Source organism: Crocuta crocuta, unplaced genomic scaffold, assembly GCF_008692635.1.
Source record: "Crocuta crocuta isolate KB4526 unplaced genomic scaffold, BGI_CrCroc_1.0 scaffold339, whole genome shotgun sequence".
Classification (NCBI taxonomy): domain Eukaryota; kingdom Metazoa; phylum Chordata; class Mammalia; order Carnivora; family Hyaenidae; genus Crocuta; species Crocuta crocuta.
Window position 1 is genome coordinate 1,091,114 of NW_027530357.1, and position 23,580 is coordinate 1,114,693.

Genomic DNA, 23,580 nt, shown 5'->3' on the forward strand with positions numbered 1-23,580 from the left:
CTGAGGGAGCCCCTTCCTCCGGCAAGGGACGTTGTAGGGTCGGGCAAATGAGCCTGTGAGGCCCTTAGTCTCTCTCTCTCTCAAACTGCCACCCCTGGGGGGGGGGGGGGGGGGGGGGGCGCCTGGGGGGGGGGGGGGGAGCTGGGCAGCCTTGCAGGGAGGTCCCTCCTCAACTGTGGGCTCTCAGAGCTGGAACAGCCACGTTCTGTCAGTTGTAGGTGATAGAATCGCGCCCCAAACTGGCTAAAGCAGTAAAGGAACTCCACCGGTTGAGGGAACTCCCATGAGGTTGGTCTTTCTCCATCCGTGAGGTCCTCCTTCTTCTGCCTTGGTCTCATTCTCTGTTAGAATCTGCCCAGGCGATGGCAAGAGTCCCAGGGAAGACTCTCATTGGCCCACTCTAGGCCCTGTGCCCAGCTCCTGAAGCAGTCATTGGTGGTCAGGGGAGCGGGATATTCTGATTGGCCGGGCTCAGAGCAGGGGGTGGGGTCATCTCCCTGCAAGCCCTGCAGCCTGGCAAGGGGGAGGGGTGGCTTTTGACAAAGAAGCAATGGACAGGCCACTCCCCCAATGGATGCACGAATAGGCCCTGTCTGGGAGCAAGTGGAACTCCAGAGGGTGTCTTTGGATACCAGGGACTGCTAACCGAAAGCTCGGGGTTTGCCGAAGGCTACCAGGAAGCGGTGCTTCCAGAGAGAAGGCCAGCATTTCTGCCGTTGTGGGGGTGACTGCACAATATTGGTTTATATTTGGATTCTTTTCTGGGATCATACACTAGGAAGGAGGATGGGGATGGGCGTTGCCAGGCCCCTACTTGGTGCCCCACACTGGGCTAAGCCCTGCTTGCTTTGTGACACCAGAGGCAAACATGGGTTTAGGAAGGAAATTCCAGAGAGGTGAGCAAGGAGGAATAGACTGGAAGCCTACATCCACATCCTGGTTCTGCCACTTCCTAACTGTGTGGCTTTAGGCAGGTTGCTTGACCTCTCTGTGCCTCAACTTCTTCATTTAAAACGGGAATGATAATACCCACTGTATTGTCCCTGTCTAGATTAATTAGCTAGATTATATTATATTAGCTAATTAGCTTAAGTGTTTAGGACGATGCCTGGTACGTTGTAAACTTCCAATAAATGTTAGGCATGGTTTTAGCCTGTCTTGGCTGCTAAAACAAAAATAGCAATTGACTTTTCACGGTTCTGGAAGCTGGGAAATCCAAGATCAGGGTGCAGGGAGATGTGGTGGCCTGAGAGGGCCTGCTTCTCTCTGTGTCCCCAGATGGTGGAGGTAGGGATCTCTCTGTGGGATCTCTTGTAAAAGCACTCACCCCATTCATGGGGCTCCACCCTCATGACCTGATTGCTTCCCAAAGGCCCCACTTTCTACCACCCTCTACCACATTAGGGATGAGCTTTCCACCTGTGAATTGGGGGGAGGGGACGCAGACATTCAGTTCATAGCAGGTCATTATCATCATTACTACTTTCACTGCAATTAATTGGGGGAGGGGAGTAGAAAGTGGGATTCTAACCATGGAAGTCAAGGCATGGCAGCAGGATTTAGCAGGCATCCATTTTGGGGAGTGGAGGGTGCCTTTCTGGGATCCAAAGTTCAGATCCCCCCAGAGGCTGTTCCTTCAATTTGCACTCATGCTCATCGCCCTGGGTGGGGGGTGGGGGGTGTCTTCAGATTTACCTGTTCCACACACTTGTCCCAGGATGTGCATCTTCTGTAAGCTGCTTGTTCTGGCTGCCCCTTGGCATTGGCTTTCTCTCTCTGCCCCTCCCCCACACCCCCATGTCGAGAGGCCCCAGGTCAGTAAGACCCCGAGATGAGGAATCAGCCTTGTCATGGTGACTGGTTTTCATCTATGGCTTCAGGGCCTCTGGGGGCAGAAGCTGGGTCCCGGCCCCCAGGACTGGCCAGCGTGGGCCTTTCTCCGTGAGCTGGCTTCTCCTATGACGCCTCACCTGGGTGTCTGCGGTCCCCACTGTCGGCTCATCTAAGACCTTTCTTAGAGCACGGGCAGTTGCCATGAAAACGGCTCTCGAGGCAAAACTGCCCACGTGGGCTGAGGAAAAATCCCCTGAGAAAATGGGGAGATTGCCCGGCTCCTTGGCTCTCTGAGGGGCCCCAATTCCTGGAACCTCCAAGGACGGCCACTTCTGGGTGTGCCGAGAGCTGGAAGGGGGACCTTCACGCAGCTTGCAGGGCCCCTTGCTGGTCTCCTGCCTCCAGTCTCCCCTCTTCCAGCACAGCCCCCACATCAGCCGTATGGGTTAGAATCGGGTAATTTCAGAATGATGGATATCCCTCTGCTCAAAACCATCCATGGCTCTCTATTGCCTCCAGGATAAAGTCAGTGCCTGGCAAGTTCTTCTTCCAGCCTAGTCCCCTGCCATCCCACTCTACACACACACACACACACACACACACACACACACACACACACCAGGCTTGAGCCTCTGCGCCTTCGCACACGGGGTGATGTCTTCTCCCTCCATGGCGTAGCAAAGGCTCTGCACTCTCCAAGGCTCAGCCCCAAAGCCACCTCCACCAAAAAGCTTCCCCTGATTTCCCCAACCGACTTCCGTTTGCTTTGTACAGAGCCAGGGTCACAGTCTCAGCTGCCAAGCGGGGCCAGGAAGGAGACACAGTGAGTAATGTGGGGACATATATCACTTCTGCAATGAGATCTGCCCTCTCCCATTTACAACTGAAAGTGAGAATGATTTGGCCCCTCTTTCTCATCAGGTCACTCTTATTTCTCTATACCAGCATGACCCAGGGCAAGCTCTGTGGTGAACTGCGGCTGACTCATTGCCACAGAGTCAGGAGAGTATAAAAGGGAGGAGTAGAGACTGAGGAGAACCCCATCCTGTCTGTTATGCAGGATGACTGGTTTGCTGGAAGCCTGGACTTTTGGTGACATCTCAGAGCGCCTACCATGCCCCTGCACTCCCCTCCCCTACACGAGGGCAGAGACTTGCCCATCTCACACCCATAGCTTCTAGCAGAGAGTGTGGCACCTAGAAGATGTTCAGTATCAGCTGTCTGAATAGAAGTTTGAATGCATAGATCTGTGCTGTTTGCTGGACCCATCAAATGTGCTACCTCAGGGCCTTTGCACTTGACTGCTCATACTGCCTTTTTTTTTCTTTTTCTTTTTGTGTTTTAAGTATAGACACACTTTATTTATTTATTTATTTATTTATTTATTTATTTATTTATTTATTNGGGTCTGCACCAGTTTGCATTCACACCAACAGTGTAGGAGGGTGCCCGTTTCTCCACATCCTCGCCAGCATCTAGAGTCTCCCGATTTGTTCCTTTTAGCCACTCTGACCAAAGTGAGGTGGTATGTCAGTGTGGTTTTGATTTGTATTCCCTGATTATGAGGGACGCTTGCTCGTACTGGGTTCAATCAGATAGTCACATGTCTCCCTCTTCCTATATCCAGGTTTCTGCTTCAGAGATCACCTTCTCAGAGAGACCTTCTCTGGGCACTCAACCTAAAATAATACCCCATCTCTATGCCCTGTGCCTCTTTATATTTTGTCATGCACGCTACCACCTATCACTATAATAATTTTATTTTTCCAGCATTCATATAATGCCTCCAATGAGCCAGGCATTTAATCTTTAGAGTAGCCCTGTGAGGGAGGGGCTCCTTACCATTGCTATTTTTCAGATGAGGACAAGGGAGCACAGAGGGGTGCGATGACTTGCCCAAGGTCACACAGCTGGCGGGCGGCAGAGCAGGGACTCAAACCCAGGCGATCTGGCTCCAGAGGCCTTCGCCTTCTTTATCATGCCATTTGTTGATCTCTTTGCTCCCATTCCTCCTCGGGAGCGCCAGTCTCTTGAGGCAGGTGCTGTGTCTCTGTTCCCTGCCATGTCCCCAGGACCAAGATCCAGGCCCAGAGCCTAATGGATGTTTAATAAATATTTATTGGAAGGATAGATAAAAGGAGACCACAAGATCAGAGAACTGGGGGGAAAGAATCCCTGGCCTTTGGCACTTTCCATGAGCCCAACATCAAGGCCATCTTGCCGGAAGTTTCTCAGCCTCCCGGAGGGTTTGAGTCAGCTTGTCTGGGAGAGGCTCCCACCCACCCTCCCTCCCCCTCCAATGGGGCCTCTGTTTTCTGACCTCTCCCAGGCAAAGGTGCCAAACCACACTCCTGAAAGCCCGGGGCCCATGCTGAGCACACTTCCTCCTGGGACAGGGCCAAGGAGAAGGGGCCAGGCCAGAGGCAGGAAGTCTTAGAAACAAGGTGGCCTGGAGTGAAGGGGGGTGGGGCTGTTGGGTGGCCAGTGAGGGGCCGGGGTGGGGCCGTCCTTGGCCAGATGTGCCAGAGCCTCAGCAGTGCTGAGGACGTGAGGAGAGGGCTGGAAAGGGGCCTGGGACCTGACACCGCAGCCTGCTGGGGCCTCTGATGCATCCAATGTTCCCTGACTTCTGACTCTGATCTAAGAGGTTCCAGAGAAGGCCGGTGCCCTGCCAGCTTCTCCTTGGACCTTCAACTAGTAGCTCTGCTGAGGGAGCTGTGGGGACCCATTTCCCATTTCCCACCTTTCCTATATCATTGCCAAGGAATCGTGATCGTGAGGGGCACTCTGCCCAGGCTTTCACCAGCCTGGTTTCACTGAATGCTCACAGCCCCTGGACGTAGATGTTAGGGAGCAGGAGCCCAAGGCCCAGAGAGGTGAAGTAACCCACCCCAGGTCACACAGCCTGCAAGTGCTGGAGCCAGGATTACCGAACCTGATTCCAGGAAAGACTGGAAGAGAAGCCGGATTCTGCCCATTGCTCACTTGGGGTTGGGGGTGGGGCAACCTTGGGGAAGATCATGAAACTTGTTTGGATTTGAGTTTTCTCTGTCAAATGGGAATTAGGGAGGACTGGCATTGGGGTGGTGGGGGGGACCCTACGAGGGGCTGGCTCTTTTGTGAGGCGCATCCCGTAGGCCGTGTTCCTTCAGTTTCACAGCCCATCGGGTAGTCTCCACATTCCAGGAGCAGAAACGGAGGGTCAGAGATGCTGAGAACACGGGTAGAGCCCACACAGCCAGGGCCATCTCCTGGGAACGCTGGGGTCCTCTGTGAGGACAGAGGCAGGACAAGAGCTGGGTTTCAGCCGAGGGTTTTAGCCAAGTTGAAAACCGCTCTGCAGGGGCGCTCACAGAGGATGTGGGGAGGGAGACGGGGCCGAGCTGAGGGCGGGATGGCTGTGGCCACACTCCATCATCTGCCCAGGGCAGCGTCTGGTCTGGGAGGAGGAGGCTCAGAGGAGCCACTGGCTGCGGCCTGGCTCCTATCCCCTCCTCTGCCTCCAGACACATTCCAGGCTTGTCTTCGAGTTCCGTTGGTTTCTGGAAGCCCAGCCGTTTGCTTTGGTTCAAAATCTGCTAAGTGGATTCAGCCCAGCTTCCTCCTCACCGGGGGCCCGGGCTGTTGCTGGTTCTCCGGGGTACATCTCCATCTCATTTTTCTATACAAATGTTTGCTGAGCACGCACTGTGCGTGGGCACTCGGTCGACCCACATTGTTGTTTCTTGACATGCTCATGATTACTGTAGGAGGGAGTTCATAATATCAGCCCCATTTTACAGATGGGAACACTGAGCCTTGGAAAAGAGTTTATTCCTGGTTGTGTAGCCAGGAAGGGCATTGGAACCTGGTGGCTTAACCATCAGGTAGCTTGGAGCAGGGGGCCAAGCCCAAGACAACTTCGTCATGGATAGTACAGACCCCAGACTGGCTCATGGGGTGTGGAAGGGAAGGGTTTTAAATGAACCGTCAGCCACTGGGCCAGAAATCTTAAAACTGCAAGGGGTCCCAAGAGATCATTTTTATCCAGACTCCCCAATTTTCTGAAAGGAAGATTTTATTATCACCATTCCATAGGCAACTCAGCAACAGCTCAGAGGGGAAAGCAATTTACTCAGGGTCACACAGCATGGAGCTGGGCCATACTGTCCTTTTCAGTGGCACAATGCTGGCAAGCGGCAGACACTTGGCCCATTCAACTATTGCATCTTTGAAAGCTGGAAGGGAGCCTTCGACACCTCCTTGTTTTACAGATGGGGAAACCCAGGCCCCCAAAGAGTCAGGGATTTATCTAAGGGCGTTTACCAAGTAAAGCCTGTAAAGTATAAAGACCTCTGCCTCTCAATGGCCATATGACCCTGGGGAAGCCTCCACCTCCCTGGGCCTCTGCTTCTTCAACTCTAAAATGGACATAATAACAAGCACCATCACGTGGGGTTTGTGTGAAGGGATGCACATAAAGAGCTTCTCAGCATCCTGCCACATGTAAGTGCTCAATAAAATATTATTTGGATGATGATTGTTACTAACACTTAACCCTGATGTTCTGGGCTCCAGGGCTCCTTACCGGGATGGCTGGCTGGGCCAGGCCAGGGGCTCTGCTGTGAGCTTCAGGGGCCTGGTGGTGCTCTCATTCATCCAACAGAACAACAGAGGAGGAGAGAGGGAACAGAGCCCTGAGGTTGAAAACAAGGGCCCCAGAAATAGGAGCCCGGTGCCCCGCTTCCTGGCTCTTCTCTCCCACGGTGGGCTGGGAGCCACTGGGGAAAGTTCTCTTGGCTGCCAGGTCCCAGGTGTCCCCACGTGGTGGAGGAGACACCGCGTGGGGAGCAGTATCAGATGCAGACTGACCCTTGGGGCTGAAAGTGGGCTGTGCGGGCCTGGCCTTGCGGGTGGGGTCTGGGCCAGGACGATGACTCCTCGGGGAGCGCCTGGGGGTCTAGGTGCCAAGCCCCTGCTGTGAGCGGGACCCTGAGCCCATGCCCTGGGCTGGTACCTGGTGGGGTGGGCGGGGTGGGGGGGAGATGGTGGCCATCGTTGGCAGCCAGCTCAGACCACACCCTGAGCAGCTCATGTCGTTGTCCCCCAGTGCCCTCTGGAGACGCTGCATACACAGCCCGGGGGCGGCTGGCGTGAGAGGACTCAAGGCTGGCTTTAGGGGATTAGGTGAGTCGGGTGCTGGGCCTCGTAGTCTAAGCAGATGTAAGCTTGGGGGGATTTGTTTATGGGCCACCTCCAGGGACTGGGGCCGTGTTTATGGGAAGAGGCACAGGCTCTCTGCCTGGTGGCTGCGTAGCTGAGAAGACACGCAGTGTTTGTGCGCTGGACCCACTGCTGGGGCCGTGGTTGCTTCTCAGCCTGCATGGAGAGACGTCCCCCCGAGCACTCTTGCTAAGGCCCTTATGTGGCTGGGAATGGCTGCCGGGGCTGCAGTAAAACACTGGGGCCGGGTTTGCCAGGAAGGCCCCGGCACCTGTCGCCAAGTCAGGGTCTCATGGAGGGCTGGGGTCCTGCCTGGGCTCCGTCCTAGCGGCCATGGCGGCCATAGGGACTTCGGTAAGGAGCCGGTGCTGCTCTTAAGCAGAGAGTGTTGTGATGTGTTTGCATTTTGAAGAGATCTCTGTGGCTGCCAGGTGGAAAATGAAATCCGAATTGAAACGAGAGGCTGGTTAGGGGCCTGTCACCGCCGTCCAGGTGGGCAGGAGTGGCGGGCACATCTGGGAGCTGTTTATGGACAAAATGGGCAAGATCTGACAGGTGTGTGGGGTGGAACGGGTAGGGTGTGTGTGGTTAGGGTCGTAGCAGGAAACGGACCACCCGCTCAAACAGGGAGACAGGCTAGCCTAGGCTCAGAGGGCTCAGAATGGGTGGACAGTACAAGAGTCGTGCAGCAGCCCAGGGCCAGCCCTGCATGGACACCTTGGTGCCCTGGGCTGGGGGCCAGATGAGGGATCTGTACTTCGATCCGGTGGCATGGCTGTGACCAACTTAGGAGATTCTGCAGGGAGGGAGCCTGACCTCCCTCTCATCCTGGCCTGTCTCCCCAGTCGGGCTCTCAAAGAGCCTTTTGAGGTCATTCTGATGGGTCCCCCTATGGGACACAGAGCTGAGGGGAGTCTCTGTCTGGGGACAGACAGACCACATCAGGGAGGAAGGAGTGGCGTTCTAACGGCGGGGAGGGGAGACCAGGCAGTAGAGTGGATACTTGGAGGGTCCCCTGCTTTGTGCACTCATCTGCTGTTGGAGATGGGCCTCTGGTCCCTGAACAAGTGGGTTGTCCGGGTCCAGGGCTATAGGCTCCTGGCTTTTGCCCATGCCTACAGAGTCCTAAGCTCAAACATGGCCCCATCCAAACCGAAAGAAAATGGGACAGGCTGTTAGGCAGCCAGAACTTTCTAGCTTCACCGCGGTGACTCAGTGTGAGCTTCCAAGTGTGGGCGTGGGACCAGAGAGGAAATTCTCTCCCGGCACCGAGCTAATTCTGTCCCAGGGCTGGCTGCCAGCCTGCGGCTGGAGGATCTGTGGTGCAGTGTGGTTTTGAGGCTCCTGAGCCCCTCGAGCTGGGGATTGTAACCCCTAAGGTGTCTCTTAGAGCCATCTGCCCTGGGTGTCTGCCCTGAAGGGTGGGGAACAACCAGGAACACTGGCAGCAAAGACCTCAGAACGTGCAGGGGCTGTCTGGGCCAGGAGGAGGTGAGGATGGACCGAGGAGGGACATTTGTGAAGGAAGAGTGGCCGAGGCCATGATCCTGGGCAACTAGAAAAAGCAAAAATTTGAGGGTCAGAGAGTCCTTGGTTCAAATCCTAGGCTAATGCTTAGAGTCTGTGTGAGCCCGGCTGGGCCACTTGACCTCTCTGAGCCCCCCACCTGCAGATCTGTGCAGGGAAGATACAAAGGGGTGAGGCATAAGGGGGGTGACGTGCCAGACAGAGTTCTAGGCCCCGGGGACACAGCACACACAAGACAGACAGAGCTCCTCTCCTCTGCGGCTTACGGAGGGTCACTTGCTCTGTCTGGACCGACCTCAGTTTCCCCAGCCACAAAATGGGATGCATCCTGGGGGAGAGCTGGGAGAGGGGAGGCACCAGGGGCTGCCCATCCGGTTTGTGGGAGCAGGCCATGGGGGGGGAGGGGAGGACAACAGACAGGCCAAACACAAAGGAAAGAGCTTCCTGTTTCCCTGATAGGCTCCCACACCCGTGGGCCCCACTGCACACATGGATAGAGAGAGGCTGAGGAAGAAGCCAGCAGGGAGAGTCCCCGACAGACAGACGATAGACAGAAAGGGAGCTGAGTCCTTTGCAGACTGAGGGCCCTCCTTTAGCAAATGGACACGGACAGAGACCCAGACAGGAAGCAAAAGGCACACAGCTGCTGCCCAGATGCCCCCCAGCCCTGCTGTCCCCCGAGCCCGCGGGAACACGGGCCAGCAGAGAGCAGCTGGAGAAGGTGGGGCCTCAGACTCATACAGACCGGATTCAAATCCCTGCACTGCCACTAACCAGATGTGTGACTTCAGGCAAGCAAGCACGCCCCCGCCCCCTCTGGCCTCAGATGTCCCTTTGATAAAGCAGGACTGAGGACAGCCGCCCTTGCAGAGTTGGGGGGTTGGGGGGAGCAGGCAGTCCAGGTGGGGAAAGGTCCAGATGGTGCATCCCAGCCCCCCAGCCAGGGCCAGGGAGCAGCAGACTCCACACATCCTTGCAGGATGGATGAATGAATGAGGCCCCGTCTCCAAGAGACTTTGCGCACAGCACCTGAGGTCAGGACACATTCCTGTTTGGGCCATCGGCCAGAGACAGAGGGGTCCCACAGAAAAATCACAGGGAACCCGGAACCTCACCTTGCCCCATCTGCAAAATGCACACCGTGAGCCCTGCCAGACAGATCTCATGGGGGCTCTTGGGAGGTCTCATGGGAGCAAAGACCAGAGAGTTCCAGAATGTTCTGAGGAGGTAAGGGTGGTAGACAAGGAAAGAGAGTGGGTTTGGCAGTTCTGGCTTTGAGTTTGAATCCCACCGTGGCACCCACCTGCCTGTGCTTCCTCCTCCATCCAGAATGACTCATTTGACCTACCTCGCTGACCTGAGTTATCTGTGTGACCTTGGGTCACAGTGCCTAGCATGTAGTGAGGGTTAGCCACATGTTTGTTTAATAAAAATCAAGCAAATGACATCCACCTGAGGTTTCTGCTCTCGACAGCAGGAGATGCCGGATGTGAACTTGGGCCCCGAACCCTCCTGGGCTGGGGCTGGGCTTGCCAGGGAGGTCCCGAGGCCTTGGGTGCCACAGAGGCAGCTTAAACTGGGCCACTGCTTCCACTGGCTCATCCAAGTTAACTCCAGTCTGAGACGAGGCTTCAGGATGGGGCACCGATGGCCCCTGGGTGGGGCCAAGGCCGGCAGGCCGAGTGTGGCCTCATCAGGAATTCAGGGATCCAGGCGTGGGCGGAACACTGCCCGAGTATGGGCACCAGGCAGGGATCTGGGGTTTCTGTTTGTTTGCTCTGGGTTTTTCTGGACCTCAGGAGGGGCAAGAGGGCTCACATAACGACCTCCCTCCCTCCATCCTCATTTGCATCCCTGGCTCATATCCCCCGCACTTGACCTCTCTTTCTTCTCTGCGTTCACTTCCTTTTAGCCCCGTTCTCTATACTTTTCCCTCCCACCCCCGCTCCCCCTGGACCATTGTAATCTGTTCAGTGTGTATCTGGGTATTTGGTGGTGTTCTTGCAAGATGTGTGTTACTGTTTTGCGTGCCTTGCTGCGCTTGTGTGCGTGCGTGTTTTCAATGCGCTCAAGTGCTCTTATGGTTAGGTGGTTTTCAGATGCTCCGAATGCCAATGCCAATGCCAATGCCGTGTGTACCCTGGATGACCCGTCGCTTCTAGCAGCTGTAGTCCCTTGTCCCCTCTCCCACAGTGGACCTTCAGGGGTCTCCAGCTTCCAGCAGTCAGCAGACACATCTGTGTGCCTCTCCAGACCCCAGAGCCTTGACAGTTTTAGGGCACGTAATGCCTCCCTCCGCCTCCCTCCCCCCAGGTCTCTTCCCCTGCTGGCCCGCACCTCGGGCCCTTTGTTTAGAGGACTGACCTCCAGGGCTGGGAGTGCCTGGAAATGCCCATGGGCAGGGTGGAGGGACACAAATGCTCAGCCTCCTGGATCATGACCTCCATTGTTCCTTGAGCACAGGCAGAGCCAAGGGCACCTTCTGCACCCCTGCCCGGCCTCCTCCCCTTCCTGCTCTGCTTTCTCCACTCCCTTACGGATTTTTCCTGGAACACTTCCTTAATAAATCACTTTTGCAGGGATCCGCATTTGAGGTTTGCTTCCAGAGAGCCGAAGCTGAGGCATGTCCCTGCAAACGGGACACACGAGCGTCCTGGTGCTTGGTGCCTTCCAGGCCTGGATGGTGCCCAGGGGTTCATGGGTACCCGCAGTGTGGCCTGAGAGCCCGTGCCCCCATCCTGCCAGCCTGAAGGGTAGCCACACCAGCTCTGTATTCTTGCCACAGCCCCGGTAGGCACCAAGCATCAGGCGGCCGTGGTTCTCACTGGCATGTGTTTGAACATGAATTTGTCACGTGCCCACGTGTGGAGGTTTCCCTCCTGTAAATTACCTGTGCGTATGGTTTGAGCGTTCTGTTGTGGTTGCTGTCTGTTTGGATTTGAAGGAAAGAGTTTCTTGTCCATTGTAGGCGGCAATCCCCTGATGGGTTTGGAGATTGTAAATATCTTCCTCCACTGGAGGCGGGCGTGTGGGCGCGCACATGAGTAACCCCTTATGAGGATAGGGCCTGGGTCCAGCACAAGTGAGGCCCCGGGGTGGAGGACTGGGGGTAAGACTCCCCCAAGCCCAGAGTGGGTCATCTGGAGGAACCACGAAGAGCTGTGGTAGGTTATAGCAATGATGGCAACACGTGGGTGGTATAGCTTGAATTGCATCCCCCCAGATTCATATGTTGAATGACTCTAACCCCAAATCCCCAACACCTCCGGATATGACTGTATTTGGGCAATATGGCCTTTAAAGGGGTGGGGAGGGTAAATTGAAGTCACAAGGGTGGGCCCTAATCCATCATGACTGGGCTCCCTGTAAGAAGAGATCAGGACACAGACACAGGGAGAAGACGGCTGTGTACGAGCCAAGGAGAGAGGCCCTTGGAGCATCCGGTCCTGCCAGCATCTCGATTCTGGACTGACAGCCTCCAGAACTACGAGGAAAGCAAATGTCTGTTGTTGAAGCCGCCCAGCCTGGTCCTCTGGGACAGCAGCACAGGCTGACTGATACAATAGGCATCAGGCTCCACATTTCCAAAGCCTCAGGGGAGGAGGATACCTCCCCCGCTTGCACTTGTCTGTGACAACACTTCTAATGGCCTTGGTACCTGCCACATAAGTGTCCAGTAAATCACAGTGCCAGCAGTTACTGCCACACGGGTTTACTGAGCACTTGCTGTGTGCCGGGCACCGAGCTGGAGACTGGTGAAGAAGGGGTGTCTGTTATCCAGCAGTCTCCTTGGGGGTGCTGGGGGCGGCAGCAGGGGGGACATAGTCAGCAGCAGAGGGAGAGGCCTGGGAGGTGGCCAGCATGCAGGTGAAAGGAGCAGTGGGGTCAGAACCCGGTAGAAACCGATAGAAAACTCTGGGGGACGCTGATTATGTCGCCCCTCCCTCCCCAAACACCACCACCAGTGACAAGGACAAGAGTGGCCTTATGTTCTACAGGCGTGTAAAATGCTTCACACACCGTACTTCGCCTCCCTGTGCCTCAGTGTCCCCATCTGAAAATGCGTATAATTACATCCTGGCCCTGGAAGGCTGTGGCATAAGGGATGGGTGAGATGTGTGAGAAGTGTGTGGCCCACTGTCCAGTACACAGGAGGTGCTTAGTTAATGATCGGTGGTGAACTTGCTGTGCCCCAGGCAGTGCCCGGGAGCCCACCCCCAACCCCTGCCCTGAACTGACACCTCCTCCTCGAGCCTCACGAGAGCCTGCAGGTGGGTCCTCAGATGGCCCCATTGCACTGGGATTGCAGTGGAGCCCCAGGGGCCGCCGCCCCGGCCAGGCTGCTATAACAGGATGCCTATGGGGCTTAAACAACAAACATTTATTCTCACAGTTCTGGAGACTGGGAGGTCCAAGGTCACACCTGAACAACTTGCTTCTCCTCTCTGAGCCTCAGTGTCAGGACCTGCAAAATGGGGATGATAATACCTGCCCGCCTACTTCTCGGGGCTGCTGGGAAGGTACGCTAAGGCCATGAAGAGAAAGAAAGCTGTCCTTTGCTTCATATGCTTCCTGTCGATGTCCAGGCGGGGATGCCAGGGAGGAGGGGCCCTTGAGGCAGGACATTGTCTAGATGGCCTGGGGAGTCTGTCCCAGGGGCCTCAGAACAGCCCAGCTGCAGGCCTTATTCCAAATGGGTATAAGTGCAGGGTCACGGGCTGAATCTGGGAGCCAGCCAGGGGAGCTCATTTGCTCCTTGGGCTCTCTGGGAGAAGCCGGGGGTGGGGAGCGGGACAGGCTGGCCACAGGCTCACCTGCCTGCCTGGGCTGTGATGAACCAGGTGCCCCAGACCTCAACCAGATGTCCTGAAAAGAGGGGCAGGGATGTAGGTTCCTGGAGGGGCTAGGACAAGGGGAGCAATAGTAGGTGTCCTGGGGAGCAGGACGAGGGGTGGGTGTAGACACAGAGAGATGTGCCGGTTAAGAGCAGGGCTCAGAGCCTGAGCCACCTGGGTGTGAGCTGGCCACTCGCTGACTGTGCGACAATAGCCTCACTCCTCACCCTTACATAGGGAGTGACAGCTGTACCACTTCTGGGGCTTTTAGGGGGATGTGTGAGCTGATACAATGAAAGTATCCAGTGTTTGGGCTATTGTGTGTGCCCAGTCAATTATTTATCACCGCAAACTAAAACCAATAGAAAGTATAACTAGATGTAGACATGATGAGTAACCAAACCAATGTAGAAGCCTGCAGACCAGCAGGGTTAATGCGGTTGCTGCCTCTGACCTGCAAATGTGACTCTGAGCTTCCTTGTGGCCACATCAAAAAGGGAAACATGATCAGCTGTAGAACTTGGATTATCAGGAATGAAGAAACAGCCCAGCTCCTCAGGAGAAGCAGTGTTGTTCCTTACCTTGAATTCTCCTGGGCATTTCTCACCAAGCAGGGGGCTTCAGAAGGGGCACCCGAGAGACATGGTGGGCAGCATCAACGACCAGGATACACACAGCACTGCAGGTGTGATTTTCATGTGGAGCCACTTCTAGGGGCCTTGAAGGAAAGGCAAAGGGAAGGCTGGGAAGGTGGGTCAGCGAAGGCAGCTCCCTAGGAGGGTCAAGAATATGAGGCGCCTGGGTGGCTGGGTCGGTTGAGCGTCTGACTTTGTCTCAGGTCATGATCTCGCAGTTTGTGCATTCGAGCCCCATGTTGGGCTCTGTGCTGACAGCTCAGAGCCTGGAGCCTGCTTCAGATTCTGTGTCTCCCTCTCTCTCTGCCCTGCTTGTGTGCTCACTCTCTCTTTCTCTCTGTCTCTCAAAAAATAAATAAACGGGCCCCTGGGTGGCTCAGCCGGTTGAGCGTCTGACAGCTCAGGTCACGATCTCGCAGTCTGTGGGTTCGAGCCCCACATCGGGCTCTGTGCTGACAGCTAGCTCAGAGCCTGGAGGCTGCTTTGGATTCTGTGCCTCCCTCTCTCTCTCTGCACCTCCCCCACTTGCACTCTGTATCTCTCTAAACATTAAAAAAATTTTTTTTAAATAAACATAAAGAAAAAGAATATAGTGAAGGTCTGAACTCCTAGGATTCAAAGCTAAGGCTTAGAGAGATGGGAGTCGTAAGTGGAGGGCCTGGGGACTGCTAACCCCTCATGCAAGCAGGGGGTGCCCAAGACACTTCTCACTTGGGAATCCTTGGAGGTCCAACTTCCCAGCTGTGTGGCCTTGGGCAAGTTGCATCACCTCTCTGATCCTCAGGTTTTGCACCTGTAAGCAAAGTGAGCCTTTCAGGGCTGCAGGGAGCCTTGCCGAGCAGTGTTCAGGATGTGCTGAGTGCTCAAATACATGTTGGCTACGTGTATACTCCTATCGTGGATAGATAGCTGCACACACTTTTTTCAGAAGCTTCTTGATTGTTGAAGAAATAGAAATAACCAGAATTTTATAGCTCTTTATAATTTACGATTGGCCAAGGGCTCATTGTCACTTCACATGATCCTCCCAACAAAATGAGGGAGAGGTTGAGAGGTGAAGAGAAGCAAAATCTTTGCCCGTTCACCCTTGACCCGCCCTTGCACCCAGAACTGGGGAGGCAAGTGGTTGGGACACAGGGGTCCTGTGATCTTCCCGGCCCCTTCTACCTTTCCAGCCAAAGGCCATTTTAGGAGGCAAAGGTCATTCAGCTTAGTGTTCACTCTATCTTAAGAGCTTTACATGTGACATTGAAACACACACTCCCCCACCCCCCAGTGCACGATCGGGCCCATTTTACAGATAAGACAGCTGAGGTGCAGAGCAGTGGTCACAGGAAGTTCATGCAGACCCAGGATTGGGGAGCTGGCAGCCTGGCCGGGCCCCAGCATCTGTGTCCTTGACCCCTCTGCTGTACGATCTGGGTGGGCACAGAAACGAGCTCAGGACAGCAGGGATGTGTGTCCAGTTAGGCCGAGGGCAGACCTGTGCTGAGACTCTCCCCCAGGAGGACGCGGGGAGAGGGCACACATCAGCTGGGGACACTGATGCACTCAGTTCCTAGTGGACTGAGGGGGTGGATGCACAGGCCCAGAGGATGTCAGCGCCGCTCTGTGCTGCTTGGGCCTGCCCCACCCCCTCCCTGCTCACAGACGATAAGACACGGCCTGTGGCCCCAAGCTGCTCCCAGCCCCGCCGGAGAGCGAGACATGACGTCAGCTGTGTCCAGAAATGCTGGGTCCCCGCTCCTCTCCACCTCCTCTGGGGGTTCAGACGCCTCCCTCATTGGTAGTGGGGGGGGGGCAGAGACAGCCTGGCACATTCCTTCATTCTCTGAACTCCTAGACGTCCTTGAAAACTCAGCTCAGATCCCGCCTGCCCAGAGAAACACGGGACTGTGCCCAGGCTGGGGGAACGCCCCCTCCGGGCTGCTTCCGGCTTCCTGGCCTTGCCCCGGCTCCGCTCGGTCTTGTGCCTTCTGATTGGCCGTGAGCTCCCATAGGACGGGACCCCAGGGAAGTCATTTACTTGTCCCTGGGGCCCTCACAGCTCGGCCCAGCCCAGGGAGTGTGAACACGGTCCTTTCTTCCTCAAGGACACTTGGTGGTGGTCATCAGATCATGACTTCCGGGGCAGCACGTAGTGATGGTGACCGCCCCGGTTCCGCAGACATCATTCCAGTTCTGACCCTCCCACTCCCCCCTGGATGGATGCCTTGGGCAAGAGTTTTCATCTCCCTCAGCCTGGTCGGTGCCCATCATGGGGCCCAAGCAAAGCCATCTACAGTAAATGCTCGGCACAGTCCCTGGTCTGTGTTATCACAAGCATGTGTCACACTCCCCCCATTATGGGGGGAGCTGCACTCTTCCCATCTTCCCTGTGCATTCCAGGGATACAGGAAAGGCCCCCAGACCCCTCCCTGGGCACGTCTGGAATATTCTCCCAGCCTGCAGTGTGGGATGACACCCAAGTGTGGTGACACTTTAATTCTGAATCCCCTGAGCCCAGGGCCCTCACTGGGATTTTCCAAGTGGCTTTTATTTAATAAAAGCAAAAGATGACTTTTCTGCAATAAAATACAACCTCAAGCCCATTAAGGACCAGTAATGCGTTTATATGATGGAAGGTCGGAGTTATTTATAACGAAGCATCGATTGGCAGTCTCGCCAGCGGAGCATCTGGGTTGGAGCCGGTTTGTCAGGATGGGCAGAGCCCAGGTGCTGGAAGCGCATGGGCTCTGGGCTGTCAGAGCCCTGGCTGCGGAATCCCACAGTTTACCCCTGGGCCGTAATGGAATCACAGAGTATTTTTTGAGAGCTTGCCATGTGCCAGCACTGAACCGATGTGCCGTATTCCCGATGCCTGTGATTTTTACATCCATTCTGTGAAGCAGTGAGTGTTCCCATTTCATTGATGAGGAAACTAAGGCTCCGAAAGGAGAAGTCACGTACCCAAAGCCACGTAGCTGGTAGTTGGCCAGAGTTGGGTTTGAACCATGCCCATGAGGCCACCTCTAAGACCTCTCCAATGTGCAGAGTCCCCAGAAGGTCAGTCTATTCTTCCTCAGGTGGGGAACAATACCCAACAAGGCTGTTACAGGAGTTGGGCAAAGGGCCACTGCAGTGGCTTGGCACATGGTTGGTGGTCCGTGAATGCATTCGTGTCTGTCTCCTCACCAGGCTGCTGTGGCAGCAGGTCTGTGTGTGATCCACGACACCCAGAGGGCCCAGGGAATGCCCAGTGAGCAGGACGCTTCTCTCTCTGGGCCTCAGTTTCCCCAGGTCCAAAACAAGAGGCGCAACACCTGCCTCAAAGAGCCCCGGAAAGACAAAAGAAGGGAATCATAGTTCTTGGCACATAGTAGGTGCTCAGGGCCGTTCCCTTTCTGCCTTCTGGGTGCCTGGAATGGTGGTTTCTAGGTCTTCCCTGGCCGTAGATCTGCACCGAACCACCCACACACTCTTCCCTGGGCCTTCTCCGCACCCACCCCTGACTCGGGGTCTCATCGGTGGATGTGCTGGGGTGGGAAGAAGGTGGGGGCTGGGATGAAGGCTCCAGCAATTAGTCTGGGTTCAAGGGGCTCTGTCACCTTCCAGCCTCCAAGCTCTGCTTTTCAAGCCTCTGCTTTCTCCTCTGTAAACTGGGAGTAATGACAATAGATCGTTATCTGTGCACCGAACCGTCTGACCCCCGGGCCCGGATCCAACCACTGCCTCATCTTCCTTCCTGTAGGGGTTCCCAGCTGCGCCCAAGGACTGACTGGCCAAGGACCCCACTGGAGAGCTTTGGACACCCTAACAGTGAATGGTGAGGGGCTTTTGTGGTCTGAACAAACGTCTCCAAAGGGCACTGGTGGGGGACCTGTGACGAGGTAGGGCACCAGAGGGTGTCAGCACAGCGGACTCCTGGGTTTTGGAAGTGTGGCTGGAGCCAAGTTCACAGCACTGTGCACCCCTCCTTCATTGCCCTCAGCATCGCCACAGTTCTACCATGATTTGAGGAGCTTGATGAATACTTGTCTCTCCCTCAGTGGACCGTAAGGGGAAGGAGAGGGTCCCAGAGAGGCACCAACCATGGTTGTCAAGAGGACAGACTCTGAAGCTGGGGTCTGACTCCTGGCTCCACCTCTTCTCAGCTGTATAACTGAGAAGGGAGGTGACTTAAGCTCTCTATCCCTCAGTTTTCCCATCTGTAAAATGGGCTCTGTAGTTAGTGAGTAGTTAAGCAGTCTGGCCTTGCTCCAAGTCGGGCAGAACACCATCAGTCTTGCTGGTGTTGGCCAACCTCTTAGAGCCAGTCCCCTCTGATGACTCCTGTCTGTCCTTGCAGAGAATGGGGGACATGGATTACAACACATCCTTATCCTACAATGAGGATTACTTGGACGACCTTGAGCCCATCGTGGTTTTGGAGGAGTCGTCCCCCCTGGAAGGCAAGGTGACCAGGATCTTCCTGGTGGCGGTCTACAGCATCATCTGCTTCCTCGGGATCCTGGGCAACGGGCTGGTGATCGTCATCGCCACCTTTAAGATGAAGAAGACAGTGAACACCGTCTGGTTCCTCAACCTGGCCGTGGCAGACTTCCTGTTCAACGTCTTCCTCCCCATCCACATTGCCTACACCGCCATGGACTACCACTGGGTGTTCGGGACGGCCATGTGCAAGATCAGCAGCTTTCTGCTCATCCACAACATGTACACCAGCGTCTTCCTGCTCACCGTCATCAGCTTCGACCGCTGCATCTCCGTGCTCCTTCCTGTCTGGTCCCAGAACCACCGTGGTGTGAGGCTGGCCAGCGTGGCCTGCGTGGTGATCTGGATCCTGGCTTTCTTCCTGAGCTCTCCATCCCTCATCTTCCGGGACACGGCCCATGTGCATGGGAAAATCTCCTGCTTTAACAACTTCAGCCTGTCTGCGGCCGCCTCTGCCCCACAGCTCACCCACCCCCGGCTGGACCCTGTGGGCTTCAGCCGGCACACGCTAGTGACCGTCACCCGCTTCCTCTGCGGCTTCCTGGTCCCCATGCTCATCATCACGGCCTGCTACTTCACCATCGTCTGCAAGCTGCGGCGCAACCGCCTGGCCAAGACCAAGAAGCCCTTCAAGATCATCATGACCATCATCACCACCTTCTTCCTCTGCTGGTGTCCTTACCACACGCTCCACCTGCTGGAGCTGCACCACGCCGCCGTGCCCGGCTCCGTCTTCAGCCTGGGTCTGCCCCTGGCCACTGCCGTTGCCATTGCCAACAGCTGCATGAACCCCATCCTGTACGTCTTCATGGGCCAGGACTTCAAGAAGTTCAAGTTGGGCCTCTTCTCCCGCCTGGTGAATGCTCTGAGCGAGGACACGGGTCACTCCTCCTACCCCAGCCACAGGAGCTTTACCAAGATGTCATCCATCAACGAGAAGGAGACCAGCATGCTTTGAGCCTCCTCTGGGAGCCCCCGATGGACAGATGCTCCAGCCTTGGAGCCCCAAGCTGTGCCTTCCGAAGAGGCTGCAGATGCCCCTTCCGCACCCACTGACACCTGCTGCCCTTACACGGGGCTCCCAGTGTTTTGGGCTGGGAGTCCAGGGCTTGGAACTCGGTCCTTCGAGTGGCATGGTGGACGGGGCATGCCGAGTCGCTCTGGCCTCGGACCAGCACCCCGTGCTTCTCGGGAGACCTGCCTTGGCTGACCCTGAAGCAAATGAGGGAGAATTCTCAAAAACACTGCCGTGAACTGGGGTCAGCGTAAGACAGAGGAATTCAGCTACCTATTCCACGCCTTCCTGGAGTGACAAACAGGCCACAGGGCGTACTCCTGTCTCAGCAGAGGAGGTCAGAACAGACCTGGTGTGATGCAAAATCACGCCTCCACCACATGCCAGCACCACCCCTCCCCCACATGCCAGCGCTACCCCTCCCCCACATGCCCATTTCACTGGCCAGCCAGAAATCCCGCCGCCCGCATCATTCCCCTGGGTGAGGTCAAGTGGAGGTACGGTTTAGGGGAAGGGCTCGAGAGGGGAGAGCAGAGGCCCTTCAAAGGATGCAGCCCGAAGGCACTTACCCTGTAACCTCCCCAGGTGGGGTGCTTTGGGCCGTGGCTATTTTTGGGGGTGGGGTGGCATCAGCCCTGCACCCCAGGCCCCGCTCTCCCCTTGCAATTGTTGCCTGGGGGCTGGGCCCTGGTGGACAGCTTCACTCTCAGTTTCTTCCCCATTGCGGGGTTTGCCCTTCCTTTCCCGATCCACTGGCCCTGGCAGCAGGTACTCAGATAAACCACGCCAGGGCAGGGGGCCTGGGAAGGAGGGCATCTCACCCCCCCCCACCCCAGCTTCAGGGAGCAACCTGGGAGGGCCTTGCAGGTTGAAGAGCACGTCCAAGGGCTGGGTCCCTGAACTCCGCAGGGCCTGGGGCCTGGTGGCCGTGCTGCCTCTTCTCCTCGGGACCGACACCCTCCTGTACCACAGTGTCCTTGTCCCATTTACAGATGACAAAGCTGGGGCTCGGGGAGGGCGGGCAGTAACGCGCCCACTGACACACAGCCGGCATGAGGCAGAGTTAAGATTTGAACCCAGCTCTGTCTGGCTCCAGAAACTGTTTTTTTATTTTTTTCAATGGCAAATGTATCTATTGAGAATATTCTAGACTATCATGATAGCCTACACTTATTTAGTGCTCCCTATGCTAAATTTACGCCCCCCAGCGGCCCTGACTTACAGTTATTACTTCTCGTTTACATACATGAAGCTCAGAGAGGTCAAGTAACTTCCCTGAGGGCGGCCAGCTGGTCTCCACCAGAGCCTTCATTGGAAACTAGGTCTGTCTGGCTCAAATAAGGCTGCAGGATCAGGGTTCTGAGAGAGGTGTGGGGTTTTGACCTTACATATTGCTTCTTCAGCAGATTAATATAAACATCTTCCTGGCCTATGCATCAGCTTTGCAAACTGTTTTCGAAAATGACCCACCAGGGCAACGAAAATACTCTTGGCCTCTGGTTCCCCTGACATCCATCCGCACGCGACCGCCATGGTTCCCGTGTCCTGTACCCCCTGAGACCGCCGGGAAGGCGTGGGGCAGGGGGGGCAGGCCGGGCGGGAGGCCGTCGCTGGGGGGGGGGCGCAAGGCCCTCTGGCCTCCCCGCGTCCACACTCTCTTCTCTTCCAAATGCCGTCATCGTGAAGCCAGTTCTCTGACAAGATGCAATGAACAGATGTAATGTCTACACAGCGCTGGGCAAGCGCCCGAGGCCATGGGCTGTTTGGAAATCGCACCTCGTTAAGAGACAGACTGTTCCTTCCCTCCTCGGGTCATCGCGTTTATGACGAGGCCGCTCTGAACTGACCCTAAGTCAGGGCGCCCAGTGGCTTCAAGAAACCTGAACTTGGGCCATAGGAGAGCAAAAGTAGGGAGCTTTAAACATTGCCCCAACTTCACAAGGGAAGCAATGAGATGGCCTGGGGCGTGTTCCAGACCCCAGAGGCGGTCCCCAGCCACGCAGGCTCTGAACCCCAGGTGCTCCTTGTTCAGGCCGGTCCCTCCCTCCTCCTGGGCTGCGTGCAGGCCAAGCCTGGCCGCCCGGGAGCCAGGAAATCGGTTTGTTGTTGGAAAAGCTGATGAGCGGGAGTAAAATCCAAACCAGCTGTTTTCCTCCTTAGGGTTGGGCCTCTCTCTGGCTGCCCCACCAGTCGTTCTCCATTAAATACGTAAATCCTGCCATGACATCCTCCTTAATCTTGTCCCTACAGCTTCTTCAGAGCATCTCACAGATACAAAGGTCCTGCGTTACGCCACAGGCAGCCCACATGCTTTGTGTCTGAGAGGCCGCCTTCGGGGCCAGGACTCGGGCCGGTGTTGGTGGGCCAAGGGGGTCCGGGGAAGCCGGCACAGGGACAGGAGATGAAGGCGGTATTGGGTGGGGGGGGGAGGAAGCACAGAAGAAATGCAGATAAAGATAAGGGAAGAGGGTCTGGTATGTTTTAAGCACCTACTATGTGTCAGGCTCATGATCTCATCAGATCCTCAAAAACGGTCCAAGGTGAAGACCATCAGAGCCACCTGAGTGAGCAGAGAGGGAAGTGGGATTGCAGACCCCAGCTGTCCAGCCTCGTGCAGCTAGTAAATGGTGGAGCTGGGCCTTGAACCAGGTCTGCGGCCTGAGACCCCACAAACAAGGAAGGGGGGTAAGCAAAGGGATACGGGGGAGGGGCTCAGGATGGGGCAGTGACCCTGACATTGTGCTGGCTGACAGAGGAGTCTGCCCCCAGAGTCTGCTCTGGAGGGCTTAGGGGCCAGGCTGGGTGGCAGAGGACAGAACCAAACAGTGAGGGGCACCCGGGTGGCTCCGTCGGTTGGGCGTCCAACTCTTGATTTCGGCTCAGGTCATGATCTCATGGTTCATGAGACTGAGCTTTGTGTCGGGCTCTGTGCTGACAGTGCAGAGCCTGCTTGGGATTCTCTGTCTCCCTCCCTCTCTCTCTCTCTCAAAATAAATAAGTAAATTTAAAGAACCCAACAGTGAGAGCCATGAGGGCCTCTCCCATTTTACAGATGAGGGAATGGAGGCTTCAAGCGCTGCCCTTTGCTGCAAACCCAGCTGGTGTTTGCTCGGATGGAAGTGGCCCACAATTCCCTAGCTCTTCCCCCTCCCGTTCTGCCCTAGCATGCCATGCCCGGGCTAGCGCTGGGCGCCCTGGGCCTGTGGTCGCCAAATCCTGGATTTGGAAGATTGCTGCTGGTGGTGCCTTCCAGGACCAGGAGGGACCAGGAAGCTACTTGTCTAACCACGAAATAATTCAGGAGGGGCCTCGCTTGCTTACTCCATTTGAGGACAAAGTTGCTTTTGATTAAAGAGACTGAAGCAAGGGTGGGGCTCCGTGCGGGATGTGCCTGCCCCCCAAGGCCCCCCTGCCTTCCCCATCCACCTCCCGGAGTAGCAGGCGAGGCCCAGAGAAGTGCAGTGTGCTGTCCAAAGTCACGCAGCAGTGTTGTGAGGCAGCTGGAGGAAACCCCAAATTCCCGACCATTCCTTGAATTTAGGATGCCAAAGAAACTGCAGTTTGAAAAGCATTCCCTCCACTTCTGTCAGTTTCTTAGCAACCACGGACGGGAGATTGTTAGGGACTTACTCAAGATAACGCTTACCCATCTACCCCAACATCCATCTACACCTCCACCCACCCACCATTTGCATAACCATTTCTATATCCACCCATTCATCCATTCAATAAAAATCTATTTCACACCTTCTCTTTGCCAGGCCCCGTGGTATGTACCAGGAATGAAGAATGATCAGGACATGATACAGTCTGTGTCCTCATGAGCACATTCATTGGTCAGTGGGAGAGACAGCCAATAATTTTTTAAAAGTCACCCCCATGACGGAAAACAGCCACACTAAGTGCTACACGCGTAATCTGGGGGGGATCCGACCCTCAAAAACCAGGGAAACCTTCCTGGGGGAAGAGACGCTGGAGGCGAGATGTGAACGATGGGTGGGCGCTGAGTGGGTGGGGGTGGGAGTGGGGGTGTGTGTGCGGGAGAGGGTGCTCCAGGTGGAGG

The 23,580-nt window shown here is 55.8% G+C and overlaps 1 protein-coding gene across 11 annotated transcripts in view; it reads left to right on the top strand.

The window, feature by feature from the left end:
* Window positions 1–23,270, top strand: part of CMKLR1 (chemerin chemokine-like receptor 1) — a 50,856-nt gene extending 27,586 nt beyond the window's left edge. For 10 of the 11 annotated variants that reach the window (XM_077765980.1, XM_077765979.1, XM_077765978.1 and 7 more), the window contains 2 exons: window positions 17,763–17,837; window positions 18,360–23,270. In XM_077765980.1, coding sequence (XP_077622106.1) covers window positions 17,835–17,837; window positions 18,360–19,460 — 1,104 coding nt within the window. In that variant the 5' untranslated portion in view covers window positions 17,763–17,834 and the 3' untranslated portion in view covers window positions 19,461–23,270. The remainder of the gene's footprint in view (window positions 1–17,762; window positions 17,838–18,359) is intronic. The other variant, XM_077765989.1, reaches the window with a different exon arrangement.
* Window positions 23,271–23,580: the final 310 nt, after the last annotated feature.